The 27,865-nt window shown below is 49.0% G+C and overlaps 2 protein-coding genes across 2 annotated transcripts in view; one reads left to right on the top strand and one right to left on the bottom strand.

Annotated features, from left to right (window-relative positions):
* Window positions 1–53: 53 nt before the first annotated feature.
* LOC119219857 (epithelial cell-transforming sequence 2 oncogene-like) lies at window positions 54–6,791 on the top strand. The gene is made up of 21 exons (XM_037475315.2): window positions 54–294; window positions 1,086–1,198; window positions 1,281–1,443; window positions 1,548–1,806; window positions 1,919–2,153; window positions 2,298–2,421; window positions 2,520–2,685; window positions 3,081–3,209; window positions 3,305–3,397; window positions 3,480–3,686; window positions 3,776–3,879; window positions 3,951–4,115; window positions 4,223–4,309; window positions 4,631–4,740; window positions 4,830–4,977; window positions 5,041–5,114; window positions 5,200–5,356; window positions 5,440–5,505; window positions 5,589–5,677; window positions 5,790–5,962; window positions 6,067–6,791. The coding sequence occupies exons 1-21, from the start codon at window positions 163–165 to the stop codon at window positions 6,198–6,200; spliced, it is 2,928 nt and encodes a 975-aa protein (XP_037331212.2). The 5' UTR covers window positions 54–162; the 3' UTR covers window positions 6,201–6,791.
* Window positions 6,792–6,993: 202 nt separating this feature from the next.
* The window catches only part of filip1l (filamin A interacting protein 1-like), a 35,586-nt gene continuing 14,714 nt past the window's right edge, over window positions 6,994–27,865 (bottom strand). Inside the window, exons 5-6 of the mRNA XM_037474947.2 lie at window positions 10,786–13,504; window positions 6,994–7,596 (exon numbers count right to left, since the gene is read on the bottom strand). Coding sequence (XP_037330844.2) covers window positions 7,408–7,596; window positions 10,786–13,504 — 2,908 coding nt within the window. The 3' untranslated portion in view covers window positions 6,994–7,407. The remainder of the gene's footprint in view (window positions 7,597–10,785; window positions 13,505–27,865) is intronic.

Raw genomic sequence — 27,865 nt, 5'->3', positions numbered from 1 at the left:
TTTCATTTAAAACCTTTATTCTTCTCAAAGTCACACACGCACGCGCAAATACCCATCCGCGAAGGACGCCATGGACTCACTCGTGCGCGCGAGCGCGTGTGAAGGAACGCGCTCTGCTGTTGGTGCGTCTCTAAGGCGACGCGGGCCGAGGCGCAAGGCGACATGGAGGCGAACGCGAGGCCGGACCCCCGCGCGGGGAAGCGGGCGCAGCTCAGCGGGACGGACCGCGGCCCGCAGACCGGAACCCTCCTCAGCAGCTGGACCCCCCTGAGCCACCGGGCGGGCAACGTGCAGGTTCGACCCGGCGGCTCCGGTTCCTCTCCGGACCGCATTATGCATTATGTATGCGCGCCGCAGATTTACACGCTCCACTGATTGATTGCAAACAGGTGCGCCAAACCTCCCTTTTTAGAACTTCCCAAGAATAAAGACGTTAAGGTAAATTCTTTATTTGATCATTTAATTACATTTTGGGAACATTCCGAGGTGGTTTTACGCGTCGCGAACATTTGAACTCCCTGAACTGTTTTACAAAGGGAGGCTTGAAGGAGTTATTCATTTAATGATTAAATGATAGTTTTAAGACTAGATCATTATTGGTCATGTAACTGTAACTAACGTGATCTTTGTGGTCAAGCCGGACTTCACTTCTGACAACACAGTCAAGACTAATTATGCATCATTTGCCCAACTGTTTTTCAAGGAAGATTCGAATTCTGTTGATTCGTACTCTGATGTATTATTAAAGAACGCATGGACACACTGACCAGAATGACGTCAAAACGACGGTACACCACATTCAATTTATAAAATTCAAGCTTCCACAAAGTGATAATAAGTTCCACTTGGGATTGATGCACACCCTCTCAGAGAATATTGTTAAACCTCAAAATTAAAGCCGTCTTCATGAGCTTAATGATGACTTTCTGATGTAGGATTTCTAAATTAAACCCTTCAAAATCACCTTCGTGACCAAATTTCGAATCCTATTCACGAGCCAGTCCCCAGGATTCATAAGAACACGGTCAATGAGGTGCACAACTCCGTATGGTGCTTTTTACGTGTTCTTTCCCACTTGCTTGCAGTTGTTTGAGGAGAGGATCCACCTCGTGCTGCACTGGTTCGACCTGTGGACCTGTGGACAGAGGAAGCACCTGTTGCTCGCTCTGCTCACTCGCTGCACCAAGTCCCAGCTCAGGTAGGCCCTCTCTGCCCCCTTTGCACGCCATCGTGACGCCACGCACGCCCCCTTTGAGTCCAAAGGCACGCCATTCTCTCAGGCACTGCAAGGATTGGCTGGTGGAGGCGGTGCCGGCGACTCGAGCCGACTTCACCTCGGTGCTCCCGCGCTTCCTGTCCCTCCACGTCTTGTCCTTTCTGTCCCCCCGGGAGCTCTGCTCCGCCGCCCAGGTCAGCTGGCACTGGAGGGTCCTCGCAGAGCAGGTGAGGGGCGAGACGGTTGGCTGCTTCCCGCAGTGTGCACCCACTCCATTCAGACGCCCCCCCCCCCCCCCCCCCCCCCCCCCCCATCTCCTCCCCCCTCCCAGGACTGCCTGTGGGCCGGCCGCTGCATCTCCAGAGGCTGGTTCCTTCCCTACACTCCGGTGGAGAAAGAGTACGGAGCGTGGAAGAGCCACTACGCCTCCTGCGTCTCCACGCTGGACTGGCTCACCCCCAGGGAGGACGCCGAGCGCTACGGGACCCTCCCCGAGACGACAGAAGAGGAGGAGGAGGAGGAGGAGGAGGAGAGGAGGAAGGAGAGGAGGGTCAGACAGATGATCAGAGACAAACTGAAAGAGGAGAAGAGTGAGCAGAAAAGAGCAGCACAACTCAAAACCACGGCGATTTATGGAGGGTGTCATCAAAGATGGTTTCTTCCTGACCCTTGACCCGTGCGTCCTGCTGTGATCTTTTGCAGAACACTCTATGAGAAGCAGGAAAGCCTGGGGCAGCTACACCAAGCCAGAGGGAGCCGCAGGGGGAAGGAGTCAGACGTGGAGGCCCATCTCTGGAAGGACGTCTGTCTCTTTGCCCACTCTGTCCTGGCCTCAAAGGACTGTGGGGTCCCCCATTGTGTGTCTGAGCCTGGACAGGGGGCCGCCCGATGCTGCCCCCCACAGCCGGCTCAGAGGCCAGGCCTCCCATCCTCACAGGTCTGCTGGCGGATTCCCTTACTCTCAACGTCACCACAATGTTACGCATTTCATAATGCAACCCAATGTCCGAGCTTGTCTTGGTCCGGTTCTGTTTCCAGAACCGGACCAAGACAAGAACTAAACCCCCATCGTGTCTTTCAGTGAACGACTGAGCAAAGCCAGAGGAGCGCTGTCCTCCTTCACCAGCGGACCTCCACCGGCACACGTCTACGTGACGCCTCCTGCCCTCTTACTGCTCATCTCCAACAGAACTCCGGCCTATGAGGTGAACCGCAAGAGGCAGCATCTATTTAGTGTGAGCAAAACATGAAAAGGCTCGTGGGAAGCTGAGCGTCTCCGTCTTTCTCCCGGTTCTACATCTAGTTGGTGCTGAGTGGCGTGAAGGCCGGCGTGGTCGTGGTTCTGTACGACCACAGAGGGACTCTCCCGGCTTTGTTAGCCCAGGTGAAGAGGACCCTTTCTGGGCAGAGAGCCCAGAGGCTGGGCCTGCTGGCTCCAGGAGGAACAGAGGAAGTCCATCTGCTCCGTGGTAAGAATGAATGATGGTTGGTGTCTGAATGTGTGGGTTCATCTGCTAAAACCACTTTATTGCTTCTTTTATTATGATGGAACCTTATTTACAGTAAGTCTGTGGCTTTTATTGGTTCCCAGGAATAATCATCATACATTTTGCATCAACTTCACATTATGCATCTCGACACAATACAGGGGTGAGCCCTGGTTATCATACACCTTTATATTGAACTATCTATTTACTATTTAACTCATTTCAAACATTAATGCACATACTTCACATCATCATCCTCTGTATTGTTATTGTTTACTTCATGGTGTGAGGCACAAACATGTCTGTCCTTTAAAGATCATTACTTTTCTTTCTACACATCTGAATTCCATTTAGTTCTGTTTCTTTTGTGGCTTCAGGTTGTAGCCTCTCAGAGAGGACGCTACTGACCCCGGACCAGAAAGAATTCTGGCAAAAGCTGTGTGGCTGGGTGGCACCAACTGGGGAAGGTGGAGGGATTGACATCTTCTGCGCGCTGGCTGCATCTGGTGGGGGAACACACACACACACATACACACACACACACACACACACACACCCTCTCACTGACCTCCGCTCTCTTTCCTTTCTCTCTCCTCCTCAGCATCGGGCCTCGCTCTCATGCAGGCTCTCTCTTCCCTGACGGGTCTGGAGGTTCTAGCGCCGATGGGTTTTGCCACCGGAAGTTTCCAGAACAGTGAGTTTCAGCCGTGTGACGTAATGGTCCAGCCGTCGCGTCGCCCCCACAACAAATAGTCTGCTTCTCGCCCCTCTCTCAGTCCTGAGCGAGTGGTCTGACGGCGCAGTGCGCACCGGACTCTCGGAGCAGCCGGCGGCCTCCCCGGCGCTGCAGTTTGTGTGTGAGGGCGTCCTGCAGGGCTGGTGCAGACAGGCCCAGTGGATGGAGGAGGCTCTGGGGGAGCTGAGAGGCTGCCGGGGGCCGCACTTACAGCGCGTCAGCCTCCAGGCCCGGGGCCGCGCGCTGGGTGGGGTCCACATGGGTTTCAAGGATTTCAGCAGCCGGAACATTTGCTGATTTAGACGAATCCTGAGGAATCTATTCGTTCCTTTACAGGTCATTTTCTTTGGGAGAAGATCTGCCTGGAGGAGCTTTGCGTGTCCAAAGATCTCAGCGAGGCTCTGACAGAGGGACTCACTGCTCTCACAACACAGGAAGAGGTTAGTTATTCACTTCATTGTTACCTGCTGATAACGGATAACAACTCCTTATTTCTGCTCTCACGTCACAGACGAGAACTCTGGAGTTTCTTGCCAGGTTCCTGATAAGATGGAGTGAGGAGAAGGAGGTAGAAGAGACCGGTGGAGGAGAAAAGGGAGGAAACAAAGGATTGGATTTCTCATTTGAGCTTCACGACTCAAAGAAATGTGTCGGCTTGGTACCTGAGCTCCCACAGGTGTGTGTGTGTCTGTGTGTGTGTGTGTGATTCGAACTGTCCAATCAGAGGAGGTTGAAGCAGCTGCCCTCCCTTTCTCTGCTCGGGTTCTTTATGTCTGTCTTCAGATGGTGTTCGATTGGAGAGGTGCCGCTGCCAGAGAGCTCCACCACAGCGAGAGTCTTTATTTGGGGCGGCTGGGCGCTGTGCTGAAGGTGGGCAACGGGTCGACTGCAACATGAAAAACACCAACAGGAACTTGCGTGTTGAGATGCTGAAACTGAGTAAACATCCTAAATAAATGTAGGAGCCGGACCTTCAGCAAGCAAGGATTTTATTTAATACCTTTTTTAAACTATATTTTGGTTGATGGTTCTGCAGGTGCATGGTGCATTCCTCCATACACATGAGAAGGATTATCGAGATGTTTCACACCAAACACGTGTTGTTTGTTCATTTGGACGCCGCCACGGCTCAGAGATCATTATCAAACGACACGAATGCGTCCATCTGAGACCTGCTCTTTTGTGCTGAAGGTGTACCACGAGCCGCTCACAGCTGCTCTCAACTCCAACAGAGCCATCCTCAGCTCCGCTGACATCCACACCGTCCTCAGCCCTGTCACACGAGTACTGGAGCTCAACAGGTGCCCACACACACACACACACACGAAACCTGTGCATGACACTGTGTTGTTTGCGTGCCTGTGTGGAGATGATTGATGTGCGTGTGCAGTGCGTTCCACGCAGATCTACAGGCCCGGCTGCAGCAGTGGGGAGCAGAGCAGCGTGTTGGAGATGTGCTCTTAAAACTGTGCTCAAAACTCAGAGTCTACACCAACTACCTCAACAATTACACCACCGCCCTGATGACCGTGGACAAGGTAGGTCCACGCGCGGATCCTCCTGCGGGGTCCTGAGGGGGCTCTGACGCTGTGTGATCTCAGTGCAGGGAGACGAAGCCTCTGTTCCGGGCCTTCCTCAAGAGGGTGGACAGAACTCTTGCAACACACATGCTGAGGTGACATAAAGACTCATTTGATGTGTTTAGAGGGCAGTTGTCGTCCCCACCAAAGCGCTGTTAACTGCGTGTTGTGTTTGAGAAGTCTGCAGGAGCTTCTGCTGTGTCCAGCCTGGAGGATTCAGGAGTACGTGACTCTGCTGCAGGTGTTGTCTTCACACACGCACACCAACCACCCCGACCACACACCCCTCTGCTCGGCCCTCGACACCCTGCTGGCATTCAGGGAGTTCATACAGAAGGTACAGGCCGCAGCACGGGGGCAGGGAGCCTGCGTCTCTGTGCCGAGCGCCGTCAAACACGCAGATGTTTGCTTCCGTTTCAGTTGAAGCGTAACTCTGAGAGGGACAGCCTGATGGAGGAGACGCAGCAGATGATCCAAGGCTGCCCGGTAAACACAGCTCCCTCCTTCTCCTGCACACTGCACTTCTCCTGTGTCTGTGTGTTCATGTGTGTGTGTGTGTGTGTGTGCAGAGCCTCAGTGAAGGGAACAGGCAGCTGATGATAACGCAGGATGCTGCTCTGCTGAGGAGCTCTGATGAGCAGATTCCTGAGTCGCTCAGGTTTGTGGTGTTTTTTTACTTTCACACAGTTAAAAAGGTGTGTGTGTGTGTGTGTGTGTGTGTGTGTGTGTGTGTGTGTATATAAAAGTGTGTTTGTGTGCCCGCCGGTGAGGACCTACGAGCAGGTGTCCGATGTGGGCCTGTTCCTGTTCAACGACGCCCTGGTGGTGACGCGGCGGGCCGTGCGCCACGTGGCGTTCGCGCCGGCCCAGCGGAGCGCGCACACGTTCCTGGCCTCGGTGGCTCTGTGCAGCCTGGCTGCGAGGGAGCTCGTGCACACCCGCTGTGAGTGTGTACCGCGGCACGAACACAACGTGGCCTCAACGCTGGCGCGGCTCTTTGATCATTTGTGGCCGTTTTGAGGATTCTAGACGTCTCCTTTCCTGTAGACGTGCGCCACGCTTTTGTCCTGGAGGGTCCGTCGCGTTCTTGGGTTTGTGCCACAGAAAGCGGCGAGGAGAGAGAGCACTTCCTGTCCGTGCTGCGTTCGGCCGTGAGCGCTGCTGCGACTCGACACAAGTGACCACGGCGAGACGAGAGGAGGCTTCTATTCAAGTCACCACGCGATGTTAATACGAACCTTGAAAGGATTCAGATTGCAGTTTAAAATATTAGCAGATATGACGGGATCAGCAGCAATAACTGATTGTGATACGATCGTTTTGCATTTACAATATTTTGAAAAAAGTAGATTTTAGAAAAGTATTTTGTCACTTTTTCACTTCCCTGCTCTTTATTAGCAGAGCAAGGTGCAACCAGTGACAGTAGAGTACTTTATTTTCTTTATTACATACATTCACACATCTTCTGTTACTGCTCCCGTCGTAAAATAACCTACTTTTATGTATCTATTCTTTAACACATCATTGTTTAGAAAAAAGCTAAATGAATCCCAAAGCTCTGACAGTCAGGCTGATGTTGCCCGTGGTTTCGGCACCGTGAGCCTGTTGCTGCTGAATTGCTTTGGATTTTAGTTCTTTGTGTTGTGTTTGCAGTTTCCTGTTTTGTCTTGTATGTCTTTCACGGTGTACTTACTGTAAACTGGGTTTTCCTTGTATTCACATCACGTATTCATTCATGTATTCATTCATTTGATAATAAACCGGTAACATTAGCTGAAGAATCCCATCATCACAAGTAGCATCGTATCAGTAGATCCTTTACTTTATATGTCATTTTAACTAAATATATACTGCTTATAAACACTTATTATGTATATTTTTACTTCCTTTTAAAGCTTTGATTACCAAGTATATAAACGGATTTTGTTGATTTTTCTTCTATGAACATCTTTAATCATTTTCAGGTCCTCTATACCAGGTATAAAAAGCATTTATTGACACATTTCAGATCACTGTCAAGTAGCTGCATTACAACACCTCACTCATACACTTATGTACATTATTGCCACTTTAAAAAAAACTATTTTAATTGCTGCATCATCGTCACTACGCCAACTAAACATCTTTATTACTGAAAGATCCATACAAATGATGACAGTACGACAACGAATTTGAAACCTACTGATCTAGTACAACTTCTCACTTTAACGGACCTCTTCACACCGATGTGTGACATTGGAACTATGCTTTTTACCTTTTGCAGCGTGGAGACATTGCACACTGATGTGTGTTTAGATAATAGTGAAACGGTTATGTTCTTAAGACTAAAGAATTCTACTATGGTTATTCTTTTCTATTTCATTATCTCACATCTGACATAATGTGACATCACAGGCGGCGGTTCACCAGATTCGGGTTGTTGTTGTTGTTGTTGTTGTTGTTGTTCCCGCCGGCCGGAGGACCTCTGCTCCGCGGGCCCGGGTTCGCCGGCGTGGCGCCGCTCCCCTTCTGGCAGCTGGAGCCCTTGGGTTTGGGGATCCTCGTGGGTCCCGGTCGGCGGATTGCTTCTAGAGGAATCTGTGGAGGAAACATGGAGGTGAAGGAGTGACTCCGGGCCAGGACCAGGAGGGTGGAGGTGGAGCGGTGGACTCGACTGCTTCCAGCAGGCCGGTAAGGATGCAATGCTGGTGATGACCACTAGATGATATCAGATCATATCTTATGGGCAGTAAAACTGTTACCACATGACTGACAACAAAACCAAACTCAGCTTCCAATGAAAGACATCCATATTCCTACATCCTACAATAGTTGTGTTTTTTTATATGTAAATGTAAGAAGAATCTATAATGAAAATGATAGTTTGTTGCGACCCTGGAAATGACGTATTGTTTTTTTTTATTGCTGTCTGTAACATCGTAGTTCATCATCAACAGTGCCTTTGTTGCCTGGAAACCAGTGTTTGCCTTTAGCAGCACAATCTGCAAACAAGAGAATATCGTGGGAAACGTCCCATTTCTCAGATTCCCAAAGTGCTTACCGCTGCGCCTGCTGTGTAATCACATTTCAATCAGTGTGTTTACTCGTGCCGCAGCGTGCCAGGAGGCTGAGGTAGTCTCACACAGTAGAAACCGTATCCTGTTTACTGTGATAGCATGTTTCCACCGTGGCGAGTAACCGCAGTGCACCCCTCGCTCTCCTAAACACACAACCGCAGTGATTTGGATAAAGTACTCAAATATTCCTTCAATGTTGGTTACTTGTTTTAGATCCCTGTAAGTCTGATGGCGTGCCATCCATCCGGTCTCTCTTCCCCAGAGAAAAGCATGTGTCCATGTGACCCGCAGCGAACTCTGCCCTTAAATAATGTTCATACGGGGTTTGCATTTCACGATAAATGGGGCTCGTGCTCCAGCAGAAGCAAATGGGCCGGAAAATCGGTGGGAGCGGCGCGTCGCTGAGAGACGCCTCGCAGGCCGCTGCTCTGCTCGTATAATATCAGCGCTGCAGCGGGAGTTCAGCTAAGCACTTCCTCTGCCCGGCCGTTCCCACGGCAACCAAACACTGGGGTTTGTTTTGGTGCTGGTGTTGCGGTGGGAGCGAGGCTACGTCCACGCCGTCCGCCCCTGTTCACACGCTGTATGAAGCCTGCTGTTTGAGAAAGGGACACTTAGCTTTTAGCTGAGCCTGTAGGTCGACGTGGGCGAACCCCTGCACAGTTATAACCTCCGTCAGCTGATTCCATCACCGTTATAACCTCCGTCAGCTTATTCAATCATGTTGGGGATGTGTAAAATTCCATCGCAATTTCCCCCCTGAAGGGAGCTGCTTTTAACCAGCCCCCATGAAGCGCTCTGTGGCCCCATGTCACCGGATACTCACTTCATCAGCAGATGAGTACGCTTCATGGGTGGAGAACATCTAAAGTGAGTCGGGGTATTTATAACGCTGATGAATAGCATCTTGTTTGGCCTCTGTATCCGGTGTCTCCAGCTGTGCTCCTCGGGGTTCGGGTTTGGTTTGGGGATTTTCCTGCAGCAGTTGTCTTATTCCGTCTAAAGGAGGCTTGGCTTTAGTGTACTTTGGTGAATTCAACTGTGTCTGTCAGTTTGTTGGTGAGTGATGAGTTCAAGCTCTCCAGAGTTCATCTTTATTCTGTGGGAGGGGAGGATGAATCCTCCGTTACAGTTTCATCGTTGACACTGAACTGTTACACAACACTAACCTAATGGTGCTGTTTTAACTTGCCAATTACTTTCTATTAAGACAAGACATTGATACATTTGCTGTGTCACATGTCGTCCCACTGTATCCTCTCCCACATCATCATCATCATCATCATCACCACCATGCCGTCTGACCTTCGTCCAGATTTAATTCAACAAATGGCACGTACGTGGTAAAGTTTCCACTGTGGGCACCTATAACCACATGTGGAAAAAAACATTTGTAAGTCAAACTGATTCAATTCAATCAAAATCAAACCCAGGTTTTGGGGTTACTACCCGGTGAATTAGGGAGAGGTTTCTGCTGAGCTTCAACCTTCATGCATACGTGTTCCTGAGACATAGGAGGTGTTCTGAAGGGAAACTCGGTTTCCTGGAGGGCACCGTTGTGTAAATCGGCAGTTTTTTTTCTTTCTCTCGGCACTGAAAAGGGTGATTTTAAGGATTGTCTTTGTAATAACACGTCGATGCCAGATGGATGGTTTCTCGAGGCGTGGCCTTGGCAGCGACTCCCTCGCTCAAGAACACCTCAACATGTGGGAGTATTGCCAAAGTAAACTAAAGTATTAATGTCCTGGTTTGTACCAGAGAGGGATTAACGCGTGTCACCTTGTGGCCTTGTTTCAGTGACCTTCTGTCCTTACCATGCAGATGGCCAACCGCAAAATACCGTGTTTTGTGCTTTTTTTAGGCAGTGTGAGGCACCATGAAGATCACATCCCGCTGCTCTTTATTCTCGGCCTCTGGGTTTTTGGGAAGAAACTGTGACATCACTCTATGATTATAGCTCGGCCGTTTCTTTTTGTCTTGTAATCCGGTCCTGTGTGAGCACAAAGGTTATTCCAGACAAATCTGCCACTTGGGTATCATTTAATTACGTCCAACAAAGTCGCAACAGTCTTTATGTTCCAATGTGAGGAAGTGAATAGTAATCTTTTGATTAAACACGGTGTAACATGAACACATTTGATTGAAATCTCTCTCGTTAAAAAGTTACTGTGCATGCACCAAAAATGTAATCAAACAACGGATTTCCATCCATCACATTGTGTCAGATTATTTTTTTTAATTTTTACACTTTGAGAACATGCAGAACATGTGAGTAAATGAAATATGCAAGCGTGGATGACAAACTAGAAAACATAACACTTCTTTGTTCACACTTTAATGCTCATTAAAAAAAAACCTTAACGGTAATGCAGTATGTGTAATATGGAGTATAAAAACTGGTACGATACATCAGTGTGAGTAATCAGACTACATGGCAAATTTGCCACTGAGTACAATACAGTAAGTGCACATAAATTAGAACCTGTTGCGTTGTGGTGCTTTCAGACGGCACCGTGTTCTCATGCAGACAAACACTTAATCACACAGAACCAAGCAAACCAAGGAAAGGAACCATCGAGGTCCACGGAGGGATCCTCCACAGAACATGGAGATGCACGGTGGGTTTGAGGGTCTCATGGGTGGGATTCAGCAACGATGGATGGGATGGAGGCTCTCTGGGATCACCACGTCACTCATAGACATTACTTACTGTAATCTGTGCTGGCCTTTGGATCGGGGTGCAGCTGGGCTTAATCGTGATGCTGCTTGTGACTTTTGCGGCGGGAGCGCCGCAGTTAGCGAGCGCCTGAGTCCTCTGCTCCGGGGGCCCAGGTGGACTCCGCGTTGGCGTCGGCGTGCCGATGCCCTGAGTGAAGGGGCCGCCCAGGTGGATGTGGATTTTGTTGTCCTCCGTGGTGATGAGGCTGGGCCCCGAGCCGTTGGACCTCTGGACCTGCCAGTTGCCCTGCCTCTCCGGGGTCACGCGGAAGACGGCGTGCCCCCCGGGCGCCTCGGCCGGCTCCGCGGGGAGGGCGCGCTCGGGGGTGCCCGTCGTCACCGACACGATCTGTATCGGCGACGTGCCCCTGGAGCCGCAGGAGTCCGGCGTCAGCGCTCTGGAGTACGTGGCCACGGCGAGTGGGGACAGGGCCCGGTCCGGGGAGCCCGGCTCGTCGCGGGCCGGGGAGCCTCTGGGTTTCGGGGAAGGGGACTTGGCGCCGGGGGACATGGCGGCGCTCTGGATGATGGTGATCCTCTGCTTGGGCGGGCCCCCGCTGGTGGGGATGACGGCCGTGCTGGTGAAGGACTGCGCGCTCTCCGCGGCGGGGCCGGTGATCTCCAGCGTGGCCGTGTTGTGGCCGTGGTCGGGGGTCACTTTGATGTGCAGCGGCTGCCCGGGGCTGTGGGTCAGCACCACGTCCCCCGGCTGGACGTGGCTGCCGTTCGGTCGCGGCGGCGCGCTCCCTCGGGCTCTCCTCAGGTTGTTCAGGTTGTTGACGTTGGTGATGAGCGCCGGGCTGCACTTGGCGAGCTGGATCTCGTTGCTGTGGTTGGCGGCGTCTCCGGGTCGGCCCTCGCCGCACAGCTTCCCGCAGCCCGGAGACGCGGCGCCGTCAGGCGGCTCCGTCTGGACTTCCTTGGTGGAAACATGGAGGTCTGAGAAGCGCCTCCCGTTCATGCCGGGGCGAAGGCTTTTGCTGAAGCGCCTGTACCTCTCCAGCTCCCTGGTGAGCGTCTCCATTTCTCTGGCCAGTTCTTTGTTGCGGACCTCCTGCTGGGTCAGCTTCCTCTGCAGGGTCGAGTGGTCCGTTTTCATTTGCGAAAAGGACTCCTCCGTTCCCATGTATTCGTGGATCTTCTCTTTCAGAGCTGCCACCTCTCTGCTCAAATGGCTGGACTTGGCCTCCTCGTCCTTCAGGCGTTTGTAGAGAACATGCTCCTGGTTGCACTCCTTCTTCTCAGCCAGTTGGTACTTTGAGAGTTCATTTCTGGATATTTCCAGCTCTTCCATCAAGGCTCTAGCTTTTTCTCGTTCATTGGTGAATCTTTTCTCCAGGGATTCAAACTCCTCTGTTTTGAGGAGGTCTCCCTCCACCGCCTTCATGTCCTTTAGTTTGTGCCTGAGGCGCTCGACCTCCTGCGTCAAGTCCTTCACTTTGTTGTCTTCTTGCTGGAAGCGGTTAGCAATGGGTGCTTTGAGGTTCTCCTCTTTAGCTTTGCTCCTCACGTATTCTCTTTCTATGTTCTCAAGCGATTGCAACCTTTTCTTCATCATATTGATTTTAGACTCTGAATCGATGCTCTTTTCCTCTTCAGCGAGCAACTTGGCCTTTAAGTCGTCCCTTTCCTTTGTGGCGCTGCACATTTTCTCCTCCAGCTCAGCATTTGACCTCAGCGCTTTCTTGCTCTCCTCGATTAGCTTCTCTGTGACTGACGTGACCTTGTCCTGTTCAGTTTGAAGTTTGCCAGTGCTGCTCTGGACCTTGGTCTCCATTTGCTTCAGCTTCTTGGCCATGGCCTTCCTCTCATCCACCAGCATGACTGTCAGAGTCTTTAACTTGGTCAGATCTTCCTTCAGGGTCAGCTCTGTCTTTCCCAGTTGGCCTTCAGCGGCCTCCAGTTCTTTGACCCTGACCTTCAAGACTTCCAGGTCGCTGGTCAGAACCTTGGACACGGTCCTCTCCTTCTCCAGGTTACTTTTGAGGGAGTTGCATTCTTGTTTGCTCTTGCTGAACGCGTCCTCTAATTTCTCCAAGTCCATAATTCTGTGGTTCAGTTCATCGAGCTCAGCCTTCAAGCTGCGGCTTTGATTGGCCTCCTTCTCTAGTTTCTTGTTGAGGTCCCTGCAGTGGTCTTCCATCCGGATCAACTCTTCGTCCTTGCCCTCCATTTCAAGGACCCTTTTGCGTAGCTCTTCGAGCTCTGACATGAGGCTGGAGTTGCCGCACTCGCCCAGGCTGATCTTGTCCCTCAGCTCCTGCAGCTCCTCCTCAGCGCGCCGGAGGGTCTTGTTGGTCTCCTCCAGCTCGTCGAGCTGCCGGCTGAGAGTGGACAGCTTCTGGCGCAGTTGCCTGCTCTGGCCGTCCTCGCTGGTCAGCTTGGCGGTCATGGCCTCTTGTTCCTGATGGTGACGAGCGCCTTGGTCACGCAGCTCCGCCTCCAGGCGAAAGACCTTTTGCTGCTCCTCCTGCAGACGGGCATTAGCGGAGCTCAGCTCCTCCTGGGCCCGAGACCCACTGGACCTCAGCTCCTGGACCTGAGCCGTTTGCTGGTTGAGCTGCTCGGTGAGACGCTGCTGTTCATCCACGACAATCAACGCAAAGGACTTGAGTTTTGTCAGCTCCTCCTTCAGACCTGTGACCTTTTGGTTGTTCTCGTCCTCCTTCCTTTCTTGGTAGGCCTTGTCCTGATCAATTAACAGCTTCAACCTGTAACAGAACACAACACAACGGTGGTTTTTAAAGCATTTCAATTCCAACAATTTCGTTTTTTTTAACTTGTGTTAATATTGGAGCGGAACATATTTTAAATCATTGATAAAATGTCAGCCGTTTTATTTGCTTACGTCGTCAATGAAAGGTGCACAATAAACTCTACACCCCCTGACACATCGTAAACACGGTTATTTCCCTGCATTTCTGAGGCAGACTAACACTTTTATGTCATGGAAAATTTGAACACCTCATAAAAAGTATTACTTTAACTTTCTCAGATTTGGAGTCGATTGTGGTTGCGTTTCTTTTTGTTCCCCCGTTGCCAACTAATTCTCCCATGAGTTACTGGTGTAAATATTAATAAATATGAGTTTAACAGTTTCAGTTTCCACAGTACTTGTAACATATGGTCGATAGAGTCCTCCGGGAAACGGTGTGAACAATGATCGTCTCTCCAGATACAATTAGTAACACAATTAAAACAATGAGGTTAAAAATCGCCTTGAAAGCTGCAGACAGATTTATATTTTCACATATTTCTGCTTCCATGTAATATTTGTACCTGCAACAGCCTGATGGCTCAGAAAGCAGGCATGTTATGTCACAGCGGCGTGCACGTGTCATTCCCTGTAGCTGCAGTGTGCAGACGGGTTCCAGGCCGTGGCACACATGCAAACATGCACACATGCACACATGCACACATACACACATGCACACATGCACACATGCACACAAGCACACAAGCACACAAGCACACAAGCACACAAGCACACAAGCACACATGCAAACATGCACACATGCACACATGCACACAAGCACACATGCACACAAGCACACAAGCACACATGCACACATGCACACAAGCACACAAGCACACAAGCACACATGCACACAAGCACACAAGCACACAAGCACACATGCACACATGCACACATGCACACATGCACACATGCACACAAGCACAAAAGCACACATGCACACAAGCACACAAGTTGCTGGCACCACGCGATCCTTTAATGAAGGGGTTCCTCTCTCCTGCCCCCCCCCCTGCTTACCAAACCAGCAGCTACCCTCCCTGTTTAGTTTAAACTCTACATTTAAAGGAATTCCCCTGACTTCAAAGGCGCCCCCCCCCCCCCCCCCTCCCCCCCCACACTCAGGGATCACTTATTCCACATGTACTCTTGGATTGTGAGCCATGACGTAAGTGTGGAAGGGCGGGTCACTTCACAGCAGTATGTCACTTCTTCCTCCAGTAGCTGCTACACGGGGGGAGCGGCGGGGGGGGACCACATGTAGCTGCATCCATTAGATCCAAACAAACAACACAATGAAATGTTACAGCGGTATGTATGCATGCAGCAACTTGTTTTGGGTGGCAACGTTAGGCAAAGCGAATGCACTATTGTTGTTTGATTGTTATTTGTCACGAAACCAGGCTGTAAACGTTTATTTCAATTATATGTAAACTGTGTCCTGATGGAAGGGAAAATACAGCATGTGCCATTCAGGCAGGGCATAGTGTTTATAATCATATATTTGGCATTACCCCTCCTTAAGTTTTCTTCCTTTCTATTGTGCTCAGATCTTTTCTTTTCTAGCCCTGCTGACTTTAGGTTTGCCCTTGAAGGCCAGATAAACTATTTCTATCAGCTGAACTTTCAAGGACTCCAGATAACGACGTCGCGCATGGATCTTTATCCTGTTGAAAAATGTCCTTTTCCTTGAATGGATCGTGCAGGTAGAAACCCCAAAAGACCCTTTTCCCAGCCTGCCGCCTCTCGTCACTGTTTATTCAATCCTTCATCTCAGTCCTCACTGTTTTTCTAGTGATGTCATCAGCCAGAATAGAAATAGAAATGCATTCAGTTCCATTTTAGGGGAGGGGACCTCTGCTGTAAATACTTCTAACCCGCTCCAGTTGGACTCTGTGTGGACTGTTAAAGGCAAATCCTTTGAGAGGAAACCGCTCATGTGGCCGAATGAAATCCCTTGTGTTCGCACTCCGTGGTACACAAGGAAAGGTCCGGAGCCTTAGTGGTAGTTAGATATCACTCAGGGTTACGTCGTAGTCGAGTCCCCTTTGGGCCCAACCATACGTAAGCAGTACGTAATGGCTCAAATAAGCAGCTGTCCCCCCCCCATCAGGTTTTATCTCACAGTGTTTTAGAGAAGAGAACCGTAAAGTATAGTAAAGTGCTGCCATCAATAAACCTTTTCATCCGAGCGGTTTCCCTTTAAAATGGACCCATGAGCGCCATCCGGGGGCCGTTAATGCGTCGCAGAAACAAGGGTTGCACAGATCCCGGGGGCGGGTTAGAGGCCCCGAGTTGCAGCTCTTTACCGGGTTGATTCCTTGTTGCAGACGTGTGTTTTCCCTCCACCATTACTGAGATCTAAAAAAGCACGATAAACATGCATTTGGGAGACAGAAATAGCCACAGCTTCACCGAGGGCTTCCCTCTCTTCACGTGGCTCTGAGCTGGAAACTGTGGCTCAGCCGCCTGTTAAAAGCGCGTTACACGTTCCACATGTGGTTCCCCAACCACCAGGGATTAGGTCACGTATGTACGGCCAGCTCCTCGCTAACATGTGGGCCTGATTGATGCAGCGTGTGGATTTAACCCCCAGAGGGCCATCTACATGTGTCAAATGTGGAAGTCTCATCTTTATGAACTTCCTGAATAAAGCTTCCAAAACGCGCCGAGGTGGGAGTCTAAAACCGTTGTTTTTTAATTAATGAGCTAATAATGTTTGTGCATTAACATTATGGAGCTGTTTGCTCCACTGGTGGAAAGTAACCCATCACAATTACAAATGTGATGTACTTGTACTTTACTGAAGTGTTTTTCATGCTTCATAATTCAACTCCTCTACATCTCATTTAATACAAGCAAATAATTATAAAATAATCATTATCTACACACACGTTTAACCTGGAAAATGGACATAAAATATAGATATATGTAAATATATATATATATATATATATATATATATATATATATATATATATATATATATATATATATATATATATATATATATATATATATATATATATATATATATATATATATGTTGGTCTTTATATACTAAATGTGGCCCACAATTACCAGCTAGAAAAAGGGGCAACGTCAGTACTTTATTTTGATACAAATACCTTTTACCTAATTAATACTTTGACCAGCATTTCTAAACTGTGGAGGTTATACTTTTAGATACACAGAAGACATTGAATCCTCTTTAAATCTTTTAAAACCACAGAAGATTCTTTCCTCTAAACCCACTTGATGTGACTTTTTATTCTATTACTACGAGTATTTACTGAATACACCTTGTTTTTTGGTGCCGTTCTGAAAAACAATGGTCCTCCAAATATCCAAAATAGTACAATCAGAAAGTCTAGTGTCTCCCGTAGTGTTCCTGGCATTCTGTCTTTTTATCATCTCCATGGTGTCGGATCTCATGTGCAAAACTAAGTTGTCAGTATGAAAAACAATAAATGTTTTTAAATGACTGTACGAGTTATAATAATATCTACTTCTAGTCAGATTAGCTTCTCCCAAATGTGTTTCCACATGGCTTGATGGATTTATTAAATATAAGCATTTTATTCAACAAGCTTTAAAAATACTTTAAGCCTCCTAGATTTTGTCGCATACTTTGAGTTACTGACGCTTTGCTGACATTCCATGAAGTTTGTAAAACTTCAATTTAAAGATAAAGTTTTGAGAATAAAACAAACATTGTAACCCTAAAGCCAAAAGAAGCCTATGAACCTTACAAAGTACAACAAAGTACAACAAAGTACACCAAAGTACACCAGAACAGCAGCATGAAACAAGGAGGAGACGTCGTCTCCGATCAAAAGCAGTGGACTTTGTTCCCTATATTGGGTTTTTGTTTTAAAGCCTACCTGTGCCGAAAGCTTCCCCGTCTTCACTGCTGCGAGCTCATTATCCTCCGACCCCGGACTCTTCCTCTCTCTCTCCGCGTGTGTGCACGTGTGTGTGTGTGTGTGTGTGTGTGTGTGTGTCTCGCTCTCTCGGAGCTTGTAATGTGGGCATTCCTCAGACCAAACAATGAGGGATGTGCTCCCTGCCTGTGGGCCATTACATCATCAGCGCGCCCTTATATGGAGCTGTGCATCGCAGAGGCTCGCATGGGGGGGGGGGGGGGGGGGGGGGCCGTGCTCGCTCGCATGTACCTTGTGCCTCTGTGATCCTGGGTGTTTTCAGGGAGTGTCCTGACGTGATCGTTTAACCAAAGGACGGAGCAGACAAGAGGGAAGGGTGGCTCTTTGCGTGATGTGTGAAATATCTGCTGGGGGGCGGGGGGTCAGTGGAAGAAGGGAGACGCAGAGTTCCACTTTCAGTGTTTCCTTCTGCCTCTTGTCAAGGAGGGAGGAGAAAAGAATTGGCTTGCATAGTTAATAAGACGTCTTGGAGGGGGATTTGTAATTTAAACCAAAGCGAAGATCAAGACAAGACGTATCTTTGTGTATTGCCATGTAGCTTAGCTTAGCATAAAGACTGCTAGCCTGGTTGTATTGAAAGCGATAAATATTGCATATGAAGTTTTGCTAGACTCCTGGTTTCCCTTTAAAATGTAGTTAAAATAAAGGCAAAAGCCCTATAATCTTATCCCTTATGCAATGTCTCCACCTCAGGTCCTCTCGTACCAGCATTGTGGGAACATCTAAGCGGGGTTGGGTGGTTCCACACCTGTGGGCTTTGAGCTAATGGCTCCGCAAACAGAATCATTTTCATGCAGCGGTGTAATCGTGAACTAAGCCAACAACACTCTTGCTCTTTATCAGCGGCACATTGTTGCGCTCACAATGCCTCAGTCTTTGCTTCCATTATCGCTCTCACCCAACGATGCCCAATGACTAAATCCATCTGTTGTCACATGAGGGCAGCTCATTTCATATGAAGGTTATTGCTTAGATGTCAGTGTTTCTATTGTTCCCACAAAAACGCAGCGTGTTCATTCTCGCCGTGGTGCAGAAAGCTTTCAGAGATGCTCACGAGTCCCAAAGCTCGAGTCTCAAGTCACCGTGTGTGCGACTCGAGTCTCTTATCATCGTCCCTTTTACCGTAAAAAACCACACCAACAACTTTTTACGCCTCCTTTACTCTTTACTTAATTTTTTTGTGGTTTTTCCCATAAAATGAAAATACGAAGCGTAGCCGCTAAACCGGAAGTTCGTAGATCTTCACAGTAAGAATCGACGCAACCGCCATGCGTACCGACGTCAGCGAACCGTCGGTCGGACCGCCAGGGGCCACGCGGCGGCGCGTCCCACCCGGCGGGGTGCGTCGGCCCGCTAACGGATCCCAGCCGCTAACAAAGGGCAAGACTCTTCCTGCCTGCTGCCTCCCCGGAGGGAAGATGTCATGGCTGCTCAAAGGCTGAGGTCACCGCTGCTCAATGTTTACGAGCGCCGCCTCTGGATCCGTTTGATGAAATACAAACACGCCGTAGACCTTTGACCCGCGACCTTCGCATCGCAACTGAAGCTCCGCCAGAAGCTCCGGTGCACAATTGGGCCCGTCAGCTCCCGAAGGATGTAACGAGACATCAGAAGTACAGTAGAGGCCGGTTTGCCTCCCCCCCCCCCCCCCCCCCCCCCTCCCGACGACTTGTGTGATAGCTTCACAGCGCTCTTCACCACTGTGAGGAGACGGCGGGCGCTGGATGGCGGGCGTTGGATGGTGACGAGCGAGGGCCCGGCTCCAATCTGGGAAGAATTTCAGTTCCCTGCAACTTGGTGTTTGTTGTTGGAACAAACAACCCGGTCATCCAGAGTCAGATTCTATTCCTGGATTTGGAGGTATTCCGGGCCCTGAGTGCTGTGCACATGGAACAGATGTCGGGGATCAAAACACAAGAGCGGGCCACGCAAACATGTCTGCCGGGACGAGCCTCTGCCGAATGACAAATAGTGGCGAGGGGGGGGGGGGGGGGCAACCTCTGTGGGATGACTATCGCGCTGACGAGCCGGAGGAGAATGTCGAGGTTTTGGGTTTGCACGAGCAACGTGTGCGGTTCTGCTAGGTCCAAGTCCAAGACTCACTACTGAATTACGGGATTTATCTGCTAAATGATTGGAGAAGGTTGAAGATTGGAGACCCGTACCTGGATCTATTCTCTAATGCTGTGAACACAGGATATGAGATGTTAAAGGACACCTGGCTCGCACATTAGTGTGTGTGTGTGTGTGTGTGTGTGGGGGGGGGGGGGGGGGGGGGTCTGGTACCTGGTATCTAGCATTAATCTGATGGACCATTAATGAACAAACCAGACGGAGGCCCGATACACACATTGTTTCTGTTTGTCTGTGCCCTGCAGTGATGAGTTTGAGACTCACACTCACCCTCTCGCCCGTGATTTGGTGTCTCGCCCCACAGCTGTGGGGTGATCACCTGACATCCGAGCATGACATCATTGGCCTGTAATCAAAGCCGTCTCTCCCTCTCGCTGGAATTCTGAATCTCTTTTTTTATCCACATTCCTGTTTCTGCTTGTTTGATCTTTCATGGTTTTAACTCTTCCCCTGTTTTCTTCTTGTTTCTGATCCCAGGCTTTGATGCTAAAAATGTGCTGACCGGCCAGAACCCCTTTCTTTAGTTTGTCTTCTCGTTCCCGTGCTTCACTATATCTTCTTTCAGCCTTTACCCGTCTCCACAAAACGTGAGTCTGGGCGCTGAATTTGACCTCAAAGTGAGCGTTGGGCACAAACGGCCCCCCTGGAGCCCCCCCCCCCCCCCCCGAGCCGCCCACGCGTCATGCCACCGTGCAGTGATGCCAGATTAGAGGCCAGAATCTTGCAGCCTCAGATTGAAGGGCTGGACCGGGTGGACAAGCTGTCATTTACACACTGACAACAGCTATTGTCTAACAAAGGATAGAAATTAAGAGAGGTGTGTGTGTGTCTGTGTGTGTTTGTGTGTGTGTGTGTGTGTGTGTGTGCGTCCTGGGCAGGGCAACCGTGTGTCTGCGGCCTTCCTTTGGAACAGCTGATAACCATTAAATGCATTTTTTAACAGAATGAGTCATACATTTAAGTTGAATTACGTTGGAGAATACAAGCAAAACAAAAACACTTATTTTCAGATAAAATCTATTTACTTCTCCCCTTTGGACCCTTTTCTGTTTCACATTTGGACTCAACAGTCTCCGCAAATTATAAATCTAAAATGCATTCTAACAATGGAAGAGCTTCTAGAATGATCCACTGCTCAGTGGGAGAGTTCTCGCCTGATGATTAACTGTATGTTTATGTCTACTGTTAATTATATAGAATTTAAAAATAAAGTGAGCTGTGAGCCTCCTGAGAGGCAGGTGTGTCCTCTGTAGCTGGGCGCTTACTGGGAATATAAAAGGGCTTCTACCAACACGTGGCTATATTTCTCCGTGATGTACACACACACACACACACACACACACACACACACACACACACACACTCCTAATCGCCTGCACCCAGAGACTCTTTGATGGATTCCCGATGGATCAGCATTGATCTCAAACGCTGTGCGGAGCCTCTCATCAGGTTTGTCTGAACGCTTCACGCCATGAAGCCGTCTTTCACACATCCACCTGTTGATGTATCTCCCTCCACATGGTGGACCTCATCAGTCCACCCGTCTGCCCCAAAAACAGCTCCACTCCTCAGTGACTGAGCATAAACAGTGTGAATCCATCCCAGCATTGTCTTTGTCCACCGACTCTTTCCAGAACACAGCCGAGAACAAACAAACTTCTCAGGTCTGTGTATCCAACTCCTACTTAGGAAATCTCAGCCATTCACTCATCCTCCAGCTCCTCTACAAACACTGTCCACCGTCTCTAAACAACGGAAATGGATTTCCCAATTCCCCAAAGCACCGACGGATGAAATCCCAAGAGCCCCCCCCACCCCCACCCCCCCCCCAGTTGGAGGCCTTTCTTACATTAAGGGTCAAGCTGCTGAATTAGCATCTTCTCTAATGGGCAGTGATGCTTTGAGCCTTTATTTTCTGTGTGATATTAACTTATTATTTAATCTTATATTAGCTATTAGAAACATGAGCAAGTTAGCCATAACCCTGACCTGCTAGCTCGATGCTACATGGAGGAGCTCACTGACGGCTGTGAGTGCCTCAAAGATACTAAGAACCTGCTGCGCTAAGCTAACCGCTGTAGCTCCAGCACAGTGAGATGTTCCTACTTGTTTAGCTCGCCCTCGCCCTCGCCTTCCCTCCCCCGTCTCCCTCGTCCTTCTCCTCCCACAGCTGGCCAGCTGCTGTCCAGGGTTACAACTTTCACTTTCCCACTTCCTCGGAAACGGGCCTCGATTTGACGCTTAATTAACTTGTGAGGGGAAAGGGTCCGAGGCTCAAACCAGCAGTCATCGCAACGATGTTTTGACCCCTTTAGTTTCCCTGTAGGTTTGTTGCATTTGATTTAATTGAGAGGCTCATGTATCTGTATCCGAGTGATTCACGATGCAACATGATGTCGTCCTCGTCCTCGTCGTCCTTGTCCCATTTCGCCCCTTTGGCTCATGGTCTCGTCTTGAACCTTCCTGAGCTGAAGCCTCCACAAGCTTTGTGCATGTTTTGTGTTGCTGACGGTTCCGTTAACTGAAAGCCAGTTGCGTCCCATTTATCTGATGCAGCCAGTTAAATGGATATCTGCTCTTAACGTTCTCCAGGTCACCTTTTATCCTGCAACCTGGTTTGATCAGAGGCCGTTTTAACCATCCATAAAATGTGACACCACTCAGGGAAGTAGAGGAAGGCGCATGTTAGGGATTCCGAGCTAAAGTGCAGCCCTGGTGCTTCGGGGGAAAGAAACCCTTCAAACGTCGATGGCCGCGTGTCCAGGGGCTGCGATCAGCATCGTTATTACTGAAAGGTCCGAATGTTCTCCGCTCTGGGCGACGTCACCGTGTGGACAGACAGGACCAGCCTCACCTCGGTGACTGATCACAACAGATGTCTCACATCTGGAGGGGTTCCAGAGAGGCAGAGGGTACCAGGGTTGATTTTCTTTGAGTGCAATTAGCTCTGGCAGAAAGCCGAGTCTTAAATATCTTTTACAATATATTTTAAAAAAATGATGCAAAGTGATGTATGGTTTTTCAGTGAAGATAATAATTGCATTTTCCACATTATACTGAACATATGTACACACCTGCGAGATGCCAGAGCAACAACAGGCGCACACTGGGGCCTTGATGGAAAAGGATTCCAAATAAAAAATAAAAAAAATAGAATACTAGAATTTGAATGTGGATCAGTCTGCAGAGCCAAAAAATAGCAGCTAAATCGGCTTTTTATTATATTACGGGTTGTGCTCAGAACTGTCTGTAATACAGGGCTTCTCAAAATGTGAGCTCATTATTCTCTTTGTTTCAAAAAAATAGAAAAAAAGTGAGCCTCAGGAATGAGCTCATGCTATACTTAGATTAAATTAGAGAGCAGCATTTACTCTCTCTTGTGTTTGCTGTGCAGACCGCAGATAGCGTTCCTCCTCTTTGGCAAACTCGACCCTCACAAGAGCCCTCGTGAAGCCGCTCACCGGTGATGTGAAGGAGGTTAAACCCTCCAATACTTTTAGAATAAAACACAACATCAGTGCATTCGTCTCTTCTGGAGGGAGGAGGGTAAAGAACCCAGAACAGAAGCCTCCTAAGGGTTTGGCATCCGACCACTTGTCTCCTCGCTGACATGGACACTTCCTCTTTGTCCCGCTGCATGAAGCTATAAGAGGCTCCTGGAACTGGATAGACCCTCTAAACCCCCCCCCCGCCCCCCCCCCCCCTTTAGGCCTACTACCCAGCATTCCCCACCACTGCCAGGAGGATTTGCTCGTTTTCTTTTTTATAGAAATCATCCAGAAAGAAGCATCTCCCGGACGTCTTCATCCGTCAGAGCTACGGGGCGCAGCCAGCTGCTCGGGGGTCAGTGGGGTCAACGCCACATCGGGGGCGGAACTAGAAACCAAGTGGATCATCTAATCAGTGTAATCGAGGTTCAGGGCCTGGATCAAAAGGACGGTTTTACGGGTGTGGCTGAGGGTTTCGGGCGGAGGAGGGAAGGTGGGTGGAGTTTGTTTGGCTGTTCTCAGATGAACTCTCATGACCTTTGTAGCACGGGAGCAGTACGAGTTGTCAGCTGGTCTCTTCTGCCACGCAAGAACCTGGTTTTCTGTTCACATGCATTATATTCAGAGTTGATCTGCATTCTATTTATATTATATATATATTTACCCACGACAAATGACTCACAAATGCATAATGATTGAGTTGGAGATGTGAAATCCTTCATTAGCATTGAGGGAAAGGTGTGTGTGAAAAGACAATGTTTACTCTCTGGTGAGCCTGCAGGAAGGCCTCCTCATCAATCAATCAATCATCTCCAGAACCTTGGGTGGACCTGGGCGGCGTGAGGAGGCCTGTCAAAGCCCAGGATGCACTGCGGCTCGTCGGCCCCTCTGACAGCTTCCTGTTGTTCTCCGATAACGCGTCGACGCCTCGGCGCCTGCTTTTCTAACGCGGCCTCCCACAACGACCACCAACCACTGTTTCCCCTCAAATTCCTTTCAGGTGATACGAGAACATCCCTCTCGCCTCATATAAAGATCTGTTTTTCACCAGCAACCAAAGACAAACTTTGCAGAGGAAAAGTAAATGACACCCTGCTGCCCGTAAAGATTCCTCATTAGCAGCCAGCACCTCGGAGTCAGGTGCCTCTAACCCACTTTTACTCAAATCCCACAACGTTCCTGCACGGTGACTCAGGGAAGTGGATCTTTTATTGGATGAGAAAGTGTGAATCTCAAAAAAACGTCTCTGTGAGGTTGAATGGTTTGTTGAGGTTGTTTTGGAAAGCTCCAAAGGGGAAAAGGAGAGCAATATAATATAATAATTGCTAATAGTCTAATATTATTTGCTGCTTTGCCAGAACCGCGGGGTGTCCTTCATCAAGATGAGGGACGCCTGGTGGGACGTGAACTTCCCAAATGAGAGGCAACGATTTCCATGGTGTAATGTATTGAGAGAAGGAATGCAACTAAAAAGTGGTCCTTTCTTGTGCCAAGAAGCGTCCCTTAGGTTTTATTGCCTGTCAGACGGTGCTGAAATGACTCACAGGATATGAGGTCATGAGCCGCGCTGACATCAGCGTCCGGAGTGGACTCGCCTGCCAAGCTGTCGCAAGCCTACCCGTTTAAAAAAAGTAATAAACATACAATTAATACATCTTATTTTAACACATGGTTACTTCATTTGGCTTAGAATAAGCTCAGGATGATCAATATAATGAGTTATGTGTCCCACTTATATTTATTATTGTATGTTTCTTACTCCTTCTTGTTCTTCTTCTTCTACCTGACAACGGATAAAACTATTTTATCAAGTTATAATTGTAAAAATGTACCAAGCGGACCAATAATCAATTTAAGGGCACAAGAAAGTAGATTTTAGTACATTTGTAGGAAATGAATGCAATCATGCAGCATAGTATAATATCAGCCTTGCTGTTATTGCTGTTATTAATCATCCCGTTGCCTCTTATACACCAGTTTGTAAAGATATAGTTAATTAAGACATTAATCAATGAACGCGTCCCGTTCACCTCGCGTCTTTGGAACGAGAAGCTGCTTTCATACCATCCCGCTCTTACTCAACCTAAACCCACGCTCCCTCGACAGACCTGACCTACAGGGCAGCATGTAAGTTCTTTTTCACGGTCTCTCTCCTTTTAAAGCACGTTGCAGAAAGGTCGGAAGGGCGCGAGCAGTGAGTCTGGCGTGGCCGTGGTCGGTGAGGTCTAATCGCTGCATTCTGTCAGGGAGATGTAATCGCATTACGCCATTGGACGACGGCTCCGGGGGCCTAATTACCACCTCGTTTGCGGATGCAGCGGCGTCTTACTTAGACTCTCATGTAAAACAAGCTTTCATGTGAGTGGTGTCTGCTTTGCGTTACGGACTTTGGTCTGCGAGGTGCTGCTGCAGCTTGTCTCCGTCTTTTTAAAGATGGCGTATTTGAGGTGCGAGATAAAAACAAGCAACGACGGATCGTTGATGAGGAGACGTGTCCAGAGCAACTTTCCCCTCTTCACCTCCGTTATTTATTTTGAAAAACGTGTATTTACGCTTCCTCCAGACGACATTTTTTAAATAAGAAAATAAGTGTTTCATCTTTAGGGACGTTACCAGAAACCCTTCTTCACCCGTTAAATGGATTCTGAGCTTCATTCCCACTGACACCCACTAACATCTGGCTTCGTTTTCAGCAGCTAAAGGTTAGAATCTTCGTTCTGAGGGCCGTTTGCTCTGCAGCGGTCACGTGATGATGAACGTCAACACGCGATGAACAAATGAACAGCGATCTGAACGATCGCTGTCATGGCGGGATTATTATGAGTCTCTCTTCACAGTTTACAGCCAACGGCGTAAACTGTGAAGAGAGACTTCATAACTACACAAAGAGCATCAGTTCAGGTCCACACTTTGCTCTCCGATGAATGTATTTAATTAGAAAATACAATATTATCACATCATTTTTTTGTCAACTGGTTCCCACGAACATCAACAGCTGCCCTTCGTTCTCCCAGGATTCAACCTGTCAATCAGCTCATTGTTGAGTTGCATATTTCTCGTCTAAACCTGAAGAGGAGACGAAGTCCAGCCATGACGCATGTGTCAGAATGTGTGTGTGTGCGTGTGTGTGTGTGTGTGTGCGTGCGGGGGGGGCTGTCGCTGAATGTGTCACATCGGTGTGATTCTTGACCTCAAAGGGGGGGACTGCAAATATTTTGAGGAACGTCACACTGCAGCCGGAGTGCAGGAGCCTTCCTTCCCTTAAATGGAGGCACTTTTCTTGTAACGTTTAATAAACACAACGTATTTTACCCAAAAGTTTAGAATCTCTCATCGTTTGAAACTGACCAGATATTCATCCTCTCATTTCAAGTTTGAAGCTGGCCTTGGAAAGGGATGTGTGCTTCATGCACTGGAATATGTTCATATGCAGCAAGAACATCTGCTCCACAACTTCCTCAAACGCGGTACGACGGGGGGGGCCTTCTGCCTCTGAGGTGAGCCGGCACAGACAGGAACAGCAATAATTAATATCCCCGAAAGTCCCACATCGTAAAAAAAAACTCTTTGCACTCTTTCCAAGAACAGGGCAGGTCCGGGTAATAAGCATCTCCGCGATGGTGAGGACACCGCTGAAGAATGTTCTCCATCGGATCCACGCTCACGACGTCACCCCCGCTGCACTGAAGTCCACCAGACGGCACGGAGATGCCTGGTGTGCCCTGAGAATCATCTGGACGAGGAAGGTCATGTTCTCAGCTACCGTGCTCGTTGTCTCCAAAGCTTGCACAGTGATTCTAACCTGTTTTGACAGCTATTGAACATCCTCGTGAAGGCCCCTGGTGCATTGAGCAAGCGGCATGACTAATGGAACACACAAAATGACTGGGTGGGTTTCTGTGGGAAAGTACGCGCATGTTGTAAGACACGTCACGTCGCTCTTTAATGGACGATTGGTTGGTTTATTGGTCTGTTACAACGTGAAAACTAGTATTTTCTCCCTTTTCAACAATGACATGCAAAGATCTCACTAAAAATGTGAGCCTTTTTTTAAAAATCACAGACCAGCTGGCTTTGGCACCACGAGGGCGCGTTGCGTGTGTGCATTTTACTGCCATGACATCACAGCCTGCTGCTGCGTGCAGCGCATCACGCGTCAACATCAGCTGAACGCCTGGTCGGGTCACGCTGTGCGTGGAATCAGAGGGTGCAGATGCTCATAAAAGCAGTTTCTCTGCAGAAGAACAAAGGCGAGCAACATGCGCAGCGTGGCGTAGCTGTATGCAGCGTGTGTGTGTGTGTGTGTGTGTGCGTGTGTGTGTGTGTGTGTGTGTGTGTGCACGCTGAAGGCATGCATAAGGTAACATCTGTTAATGGTTAAAATTCCCCCCTCGCTCTCACACCCCTGCTGCTGCAGTACGCGGCCCGTGATGACGAGGTCATCACTTATGGGCGTTGATTAATCGGAGGGGAGCCGCGTCCCCCCCCCTGCACAGGAGAAGCTGCTTTCTGGGGGCGTCCAGGGTGAATCCGATCCCGCTAAGACGTGAGGTCGGAATAGAAAGGGCTCGAGCGTGTGCTTTTAACCCCCACTGCAGGATGGAAGCACAGCTCCCCGGGACCCCGTAAAAGGAAGTGATTGCATGCAGCTAGAATGCATCCATCGTACTGTACGGGTCGAGCCGTGGCGTCGAGCCTTCTGGAAAAATGCTACGAAGGAGCACGCAGCACAACAGGAGCAGTTATGCTAAATAT

The sequence above is a fragment of the Pungitius pungitius genome, chromosome 3 (assembly GCF_949316345.1).
Source record: "Pungitius pungitius chromosome 3, fPunPun2.1, whole genome shotgun sequence".
Classification (NCBI taxonomy): Eukaryota; Metazoa; Chordata; class Actinopteri; order Perciformes; family Gasterosteidae; genus Pungitius; species Pungitius pungitius.
Note: the sequence above shows the minus strand (reverse complement) of the source record. Positions and strands in the feature narration are given on the sequence as shown.

Bases quoted from the DNA above. Each gene is read 5' to 3' on its own strand.
- LOC119219857 (XM_037475315.2), top strand. From the start codon at position 163: ATGGAGGCGAACGCGAGGCCGGACCCCCGCGCGGGGAAGCGGGCGCAG. The intron at 4,978-5,040 runs GTAGGTCCACGC...GTGTGATCTCAG, and splicing joins CCCTGATGACCGTGGACAAG to TGCAGGGAGACGAAGCCTCT. The intron at 5,678-5,789 runs GTTTGTGGTGTT...CCCGCCGGTGAG, and splicing joins CAGATTCCTGAGTCGCTCAG to GACCTACGAGCAGGTGTCCG.